This window comes from Grammomys surdaster, unplaced genomic scaffold (assembly GCF_004785775.1).
Source record: "Grammomys surdaster isolate TR1022 unplaced genomic scaffold, NIH_TR_1.0 267, whole genome shotgun sequence".
Taxonomy (NCBI): domain Eukaryota; kingdom Metazoa; phylum Chordata; class Mammalia; order Rodentia; family Muridae; genus Grammomys; species Grammomys surdaster.
Genome location: NW_021604708.1, coordinates 1,982,472 through 1,990,791, shown reverse-complemented (window position 1 = coordinate 1,990,791; position 8,320 = coordinate 1,982,472). Strand labels below are relative to the sequence as shown.

At 43.9% G+C, this 8,320-nt stretch overlaps 1 protein-coding gene across 4 annotated transcripts in view; it reads left to right on the top strand.

Moving 5' to 3' along the window:
- The window catches only part of Kiaa0319 (KIAA0319 ortholog), a 59,386-nt gene that overhangs the window by 27,800 nt on the left and 23,266 nt on the right, over positions 1–8,320 (top strand). For all 4 annotated transcript variants that reach the window (XM_028776323.1, XM_028776324.1, XM_028776325.1 and 1 more), the window contains 3 exons: positions 4,296–4,419; positions 6,168–6,300; positions 8,001–8,149. In XM_028776323.1, the coding sequence (XP_028632156.1) occupies positions 4,296–4,419; positions 6,168–6,300; positions 8,001–8,149 (406 nt within the window). The remainder of the gene's footprint in view (positions 1–4,295; positions 4,420–6,167; positions 6,301–8,000; positions 8,150–8,320) is intronic.

Below are 8,320 nucleotides of genomic sequence, written 5' to 3'. Positions count from 1 at the left end.
ATCTATCTATCTATCTATCTATCTATCTATCTATCTATCTATCTATCATGTATGTATGTACGTATGTATGTATGTATGTATGTATATATGTATTTATCTGTCTATCTGTCTATCATTTATCATCCATTCATCTATTCTTGGTTTAGGGTGGTTGCCAAATCAGAAATTCTATTTTATAAATTTCTCAAACCTCGAAATGGGTGGAAGAGCATCTGACCTTACCTACCTGCCCCAGATTTACATCCCTTGCTCACACATGCTCGAGTTAGCACAAATCAGCACACAACCAGTCAGTCCTATTGCTTCAACTAGATCTTGAGGTCACTTGGAAAAAAAATAGTTATTATTTTGTTTGTCCTATTTACTCAAATTTGTACTATCTTGCCTACATCTAGCCGTTTCTTTTTTTAAGAATGCCTTTGTGATTTTTTTTTGGGGGGGGTGTGTGTGCTAAGGATCAACTCTGAGGCCTTGTGCATGTTAGATATATGCTCTACCACATGAACTGCAGCTCCTGCCCAATCTGTTCAGACTTTTAAGTACATGTGTCTAAAGACACAATGACTTTGAAACCTTGGCTGTGGGTAAGCTGTCTCCTTACTCCAGCCAGGTTACTAGGCTTTCCATTACCTAATGGCCCAGGTGGATTAGTGACGTGACTTGGTCTCATTTCTATGACAAAAAACTCAAGAGAGACAACTTAAGAAATGAAATATGTATTCCGATTCACAGTTTGAGGGTTGTAGAAATTTTAGGTCCTTAATCACATTGCACCCAGTCAGGAAGGAGAGGGTATGATGCTGGTATACAGCTCACTCTGTGCTCTTTCTGCAGCCCAGGGCTCACGCCCATGGAATGGTACTGGGGTGCCACTTCCCTCTTCAGTTAACCCGATGTAGAAAAATCTTCCTGCTGTGGATTGTCCTGAGGTTGTTTGTATTTTGATGTTAATTTTGTTTTCTCAAGAGGGATTGCCCTCCCCCCACAACCCCGGCAGTCAATCATGTATTCAGGTGATCTCATGTTAACCTTCTCCCTATTTTAACTGGTTAATTAAGGCTAGAGCCTGTGATTGGACAGTACAGGGGAAAGGAAAAAGGTGGGACTAGAGGTTTGAGAGTAGGGGCAGATAGAGTAAAGAAGATGAAAAGGGAAGGAGAGAGGATGGGAGAGGAGGAGGAAGCCATGATGGAGAATAAGTTAGTATAGTGTTAGATCTGCCCAATCTAGACTTATAGCTTATAATTATAATAACTAGATTGCATGTTTTTTTAGATAGGTTTATTGGGGTTTGAAATTCAGATACTTGAGGAGGCTTGTCCAGTCACCACCAAGAGGTGATTTTGTGTCATGTTTTCAGGGCCTGAAGCTCACTGGGAAGACAAGGATGGCCTTAAACTTCTGATTCTCCTGCCTCTATCTCTGGCAAGCTAGGAAAATACATGTATGCCACTACAGTTGTATGAGCTCAGGGCTTTGTGCATACCAGGCAAATACTCTACCCACTGAAATACATCCTCAGTTCTGCAAATTGCTTCTTACACTTAAAAAAAATCCAAATGAATTTTGATGAAGTAAAAATGTACTTTTAGCAGGGCCTAGTGTTGGAGACATGTCATCCCAGTTACTTGAAAGGCTGAGACAGGAAAATTGCAAGTTCAGTGTCAGCCTGGGTAAGTGAGAGCCTCACTCAAAAAACAAAACGAAAGAAACACATCTGGGCAGTGGTGGTACATGCTTTTAATTCCAGCACTCAAGAGGCAGAGGCAGGCAGATCTCTGTGAGTTTAAGGTCAGCCTGGCCTACAAAGAGAGTTCCAGAGCAGCCAGGGCTCTGTTACACAGAGAAACCCTGTCTCAAAAAAAAGAATCTAAATAAATGAATAAATATTTAACAATATACCTTGGATAACGATTTTTATAAAATCCCTTATTGGAGATAATTAGTTTGATAATTTTAACTCATAAGCCTTAAGAATATTTCCTGTGTGTTTGGATGTATCTGCAGATGTATGGATTGCAATATCTGTGACAGACTTTACATTGTTGTGTGATTTTATCATTATTTTTTTCATAGTAAATCTTTTTGGGGAGGTTGTATTTGAGACAGGGATTTTTTTGTTTTTTGTTTTTTGCTTTTTTTCTGTGTAGCCCAGGTTGTCCTGGAACTCACTCTGTAAACCATATTGACTTCAAACAACTCAAGAGATCCACCTGCCTCTGCTTCCTGAGTGCTGGGATTAAGGACATGGGCTGCAACACCCACACCATACCATGTCGTTGAAATTTTAACTTGATTTTTCTTATGGTATTAAAAAAAATTTTTTTGAGACAAGTCTCACTATGTAGATCAGGCTGGGCTCAAACTCAGAAACGCCCCTGCCTCCTGGGTGTTGGGATTAACAGCAGCATGCCCTGCCACCACCTGGCTTGCTTATCTATCTATCTATCTATCTATCTATCTATCTATCTATCTATCTATCTGTCTATCTATCTATGAAAACAGGGTCTTATGTAGCCCAGGATCATGAACTTGCTACATAGGCAGGTGTGACGTGGAACTCCCATCCTCCTACCTCTACCTTCCCACATTCCCACTGGAATGACAGCATATACCACCAGGCCTGGCTGACATTTTCACTTCAGTATCAACAAATTATCTTCATTCTTTCAAATTAGCATCATTATGTTAGGCATCCCCCTGCTGGTAAGCATCTAAGTCATTCTCATGGCTGGCCATTGCAAACTGCATTTGGTGAGTATGCACATGCTGCCTGCTCTGATCTCTGAGGAACAGATGCTGAGAAGTGGGCTTGCTTAGTAAAGAACAGACTTCTGTAACACCATAGCAGATACTGCTGTTTACTGCTCTAGAGGCGGTGGGACCTGGGAGCTGATAAACTAGACGGACTAAAGTCTCACACAGTAACCAGTTTTATTCAGAGCATCAGACAGTTTATATGATCAGGGTTAACAGGAGTCACATGAGTAAAGTGAACAATCACAAGGGTAAGCTGCATGTGGCAAAAATGGGTTTTCCATAGAGGTGTATAAACAAACAATAGCTAGTTGTAACGAATCATCTGAAGTAAACTCACTGCTATCGGATACACCTGGGAGCAGCACAAAAACACAAGCCAAGAACAATTGTGTTTTCTTGAAGAGATGGAGGTCATAAGACTCATGTCTTGGTTTCTTGGAGTTTTCTCATAATCACTCAGAAATCTCACACAACTCCATTCTAGGACCCTGTTTTGACACTGCTGTATTGGCTTCTGGAGGTTTTATTAATTTATGTTCCTTCAATGATATGAGGATATACAACAGACTCAAAATTACATTTTCTTAGGTTTATACTGTTTTATTTTTCTTCTTCCCTCTTACTCCCCCTCTTCCCCCAGCCCCTTTTGAGACAGGGTCTCACTATGTAGACCAGGCTGGCCTCAAAGTCAAAGAGATCGGCCTATCCCTGCCTCCTAAGTGCTGGGATCAAAGGTGTGTGCTCACACTCTGCTCCTTCCTTTCCGATTTTAATTTGTGCATGCACTGAACCTAGCACCTCACATATATTAGGTAGTCACTCTATCATTGAGCAATATCCCTTATTCCTTTTTATCTTTTTATTGTTGAGCTAGGGTCTTCCTAAGTTAAACAGATTGGCTTTGAACTTGCTGTCTCCCTGCCAGGCCTTGAATTTGCTACCCTTTTGCTTTAGCTTCCCAATAACTTTTGTTTGCTTTCTGTTGCTGTGATAAAGACCATGTAATGTGGGGGAGAAAAAGTTTTACTTCACCTCATAGGATGTAATCCATTACTAAGGAAAGTCAGGGCAGGAACTCAAGACAGGAACCTGGAGGCAGGAACAGGAGCAGAGGCCACAGAGGAACACTGCTTACTGGCTTGTTCTTTTGGCTTGCTCAGCCTGTTTCTCATACAACCTAGAACCACCTGCCTAGGGGTGATGCCACCCACGGTGGGCTAGGTTCTCTAAAATCTGTCATTAATCAGGAAAGTGCTCCCACGGACTTGTCTACAGGCTGATCTGATAGAGACATTTTCTCAACTGCAGTGCCCTCTTCCCAGAGAGGCACTCCTAGTGTGAGTCAAGTTGGGAAAAAAAAGAATCTAAGTAGAACACCAAGTAGCTGGTGTGTGAGGCCCAAGCCACTGCATCCAGCTTGTTTTGAATTGAGGATTGTTGCATTAAGTAAAACCAGTAGCATCTGTCATGGCACACTGTTTTCTTGTGCTTCTTTAACTATAGTCTTTTTGTTGTCATTTTTTGCTGTTGTGTAGGGAACGCAAACTCCATACCTTCACTTGTCTGAGCTGCAGGAAGGAGAATACACATTTCAGCTGACGGTGACAGATTCCTCAGGACAGCAATCCACTGCTTTGGTCACTGTGACTGTCCAGGCTGGTAGGTGAGATGCAAATGAGATCTGACCCCAGAGATGAAAGCAGAAATAACTAACTGGACTCTTGGCCTTCAGCTGTGTCTAACTTGGTGGTAGTGTTTTGAGGTCCCTGAGCTGGCAGGAAGTCAGGGACATGAGAGCTGATGTGCCAGAGAACAAATTCTCTTCTGACGTTCTGAATCTTGTCATGTGTCTCTAACCCATAGCACAAAAGATAAAATGAGAGTCGTCATCAATACCACATGTGTCTCTGATTTGTTGAGTAATTCTTATGCCTCTCAAACCTGACTTGGGAGCGTTCTAGGGCATCTTGAGGAGACTGGCTGACTGTGTGGCCTGACGCTCAGATGCAGTCAGACACAGACAGGGGATCAATCTAGGTTTTACTAGTCTTATAAAAACCTAGGGCTCTGCTGCCCTATCCTTCAGGAGATGCATAGGTAGGCGGCTACACCTTGCTTACAATGGTCTTGGCTTCAGAACTTCTCTATAGGCCTGCTGTTTCCACAACCATCGCTTGGTATGCTGATGATGGGCACGGTCTCAACTGAAAGACAACTATTTTGTTTTTTTCATTAACTGACTCAGCTAAGATGTTAAAGGCGCTCTGAGCCAGACCCTAGGGATGCAGAATTAAAGACGGACCTGGCCTTTACCCTTCCAGGGCTGTGGCAAGTGCATGTGTAGCGACATGAAGCTATTCAGGTGCTCTCCTCAGTAAGATTAGGATGTCCACCTAAAGAGCACCTGCAGAGCACTTGGGTTGACAGATAGCTTTTCCTAGAGTCCCAGTGGCCACACTCATGGCAGATGATCAGGAGGAGAAGGATGGGAAATGGAGGCCAAGAAGAAAGGTGTTCAGAAATTAGGGACCAGATTCCCAGAAGCCACAGGACAAAGTGGTATGTTGAAGAGCAGGAAACAAAACAAAACAGTGTGGCTGGAGAAAAAGCTAGAACTAGGCCTGTGGGGCCCAGGATTGGAGTGAGGTGCCACACAGAGAGGTGGGGCTCTCATTAAGGGCTTTGTAGATGGTTGCCCTCAGGAATTCAGGAAGCCACTATGCTACTGAGGAGGGCAGTGAGGGAAAGACATGATATGTCAGTGCTAAAGGCTGTGGCTGTGTGATATGGCTTTTTTTCTTTTTAAGCAGAAATAGTAGCTATTTACAAAATAACACCATGAGTGATATTTTATTCCCTTTTCTTTCTTCCAACATTCAGCTGAAATACTTTCCTTCTTTAAATATTTATTTCTTTTTATGTGCATGGGTGTTTGGTTTGCACGACTGTCTGTGAACCATATTGGCTTGCATGAATGTCCGTGAAGGCCAGAAGAAAGCATCGGAACTGGAGTCACAGACAGTTGTGAGCCACCATATGGGTACAGGGAACTGAACCCAGGTCCTCTGGAAGAACAGCCTACTCTTACACACCAAGTTGTCTCTCCAGCCCCAAACTGAAATATTTTCAACGTTTGCTGTTTAGCAGATGCTGTGCTAGACAGTAGGGCTACAGAGGCAAAAGAGAGCAAGTCTATGCACACTAATTTCTGTTCCCTCTTTTCTCTCCTTTTTCCTTTCTTCCCTCCTCCCCTCTCTTCCTTCCTCCTTATTTTCTCCCTTCCCCCCTCACCTTCCCTCCTTCTTCTTTTCTCCTTCCCTTCCTATGTTTCCTTGTTCTTCTGCTCCTCCCTCCTTTCTGCCTTGCTTCCTCCTTCTCTTTTCTCTCTTGACTGTCCACAACTCTAGAAAACAACCGGGCTCCGGTGGCCGTGGCAGGCCCTGATAAGGAGCTGGTTTTCCCGGTGCAGAGTGCAACACTGGACGGGAGCCAGAGCAGTGACGATCACGGCATTGTCTGCTACCACTGGGAACGCATCAGGTATAGTGTCCACCCAGCCCCAAGGCTGTGTCAGCGGTGACTGACAGCATCCCTTCCCTGGAGGATTGCATGAAACAGCAGCTTGAGCTTGTTTAGGAGTCAAGATTCAAGCCAAGAGTAACTGGGCATTATTGATTAAAATATATATATATATATATATATATATGTATTATAGGCATGGTGGTCCATGTTCATAGTCCTTGCACTTGGGTAGGAAACTTGAAGCAGAAAATTCCCAAGTTCAAGGCTAGCCTAGGCTACATAGTGAGGACCTCACCCCCCCCCAACTCAAACAAACACATAAACAGAAGAGGGTAGTGTTGTGGGAAGATGGACATGGGTTGGCAGTGGAGGGACGTGGAGTCTAGAATAGGTGGATGGCTCTTGGTGTGAGGTGAACTTCCTGGTAGAAGAGATGTAGGGAAAGCTTCGTGCAGTTTGTCCACACCCAACCAGCATGTAACCGATGTACAGAGTTCAAGGTGAAATCCATATTATAACATTTCCTGAGCTCTTACCTACTGGATCTCAATGCTACATGGCTTCTGTAGAGGCAACTGGAACGTTCTTATTTTTGACTTATTTTGAGACAGAATTTTACTGTGTAGTCCTGACTGATCTGGAACTCTTTATGTAGATCAGGCTGGCCTTAAGTTCACAGAGATCCACCTGTCTCTTGACTATTCTCTACCTCTCAAGTGCTAGAATTAAAGGCATGTGCCATCACAGTGGGCTGGATCATCCCCATTTTAAAGTTGCAAAACTCAAGCTTGAATAAACCAGTGAGGCTGAATACTTAAGGTTACCTAGAGAGGAGGAGGCTTTGTGGAGACACAAACCTGCATCTGTCTGACAACCCAGTCTAGGGACTTACTGACTAGACACAGAGGCAGATCATCTGGTTTGTGCCTTCCTCTTCTATGCATGCCCTGAAGCAAGATGAAAACTTAGCTGAGTTTCCAAACAGAAATAGGAGGTTGGGTATGGTGGTGCACACCTGTAATCTCAGCACTTAGGAGGTTGAAGCAGAAAGTTCAACATGAGCTCAAGGCTAGCCTGGGCTACAATAGTGAGACCTTATAGAAAGAAAGAAAGAAAGAAAGAAAGAAAGAAAGAAAGAAAGAAAGAAAGAAAGGAAGGAAGGAAGAAAGAAAGAAAGGAAGGAAGGAAGGAGAGGGAAGGAAGAAAGAGAGAAAGAGGAGGAAAGGAAGGAAGAAAGAAAGAAAGAAAGAAAGAAAGAAAGAAAGAAAGAGAGAAAAAATGAAAAGTTTCTAAGATTTTATTTTCTAAAGAGAGATCTTTTCAGTGGCAGCTCAATTAAAAAAAGAAAAAAGAATGAAAAAACCTTTCCCCCAAACCAGCATATTTTGTTTGAAACAGGCGTTTTGTTTTGTTTTTCAAGACAGGGTTTCTCTGTGTAGTCCTGGCTGTCCTGGCACTCTCTTTGTAGACCAGGCTGGCCCCAAACTCAGAGATCCGCCTGCCTCTGCCTCCAAAGTGCTAGGATTAAAGGCATGCGCCACCACTGCCCAGCTTGAAACAGGCTTTGACCCTCATGCCAAGCTAGAGAACACGTGTGCATCTAAAGTCATCTTAGAACTCTGTAGAAGACCAGACGGTCACTCCAGACGGAAGTAGAGGCATTTGCTAGGGCACAGATCTCACGCCCCACCTTTTGTCTCCGCGCCCCCATTTTGCAGAGGGCCCAGTGCAGTGGAGATGGAGAATGTGGACAAAGCCATAGCCACTGTCACCGGGCTTCAGGTGGGTACCTACCACTTCCGGTTAACCGTGAAAGACCAGCAGGGTCTGAGCAGCACGTCCACCCTCACTGTGGCTGTGAAGAAGGGTGAGTGGACACGGTGACAGGACTTGAGCCTGCCGTCCCTTCCAGTCTCCCAGGTCCCCAGCCAGTTGACGATTACCCAGCAGTCTTGGTGTTCATATTGGTATTCATACCTGACTGAGCTCTGCCCAGACCAGGCCAGCCCCTCCCCTTGACATGACGTCAGTTAATTCT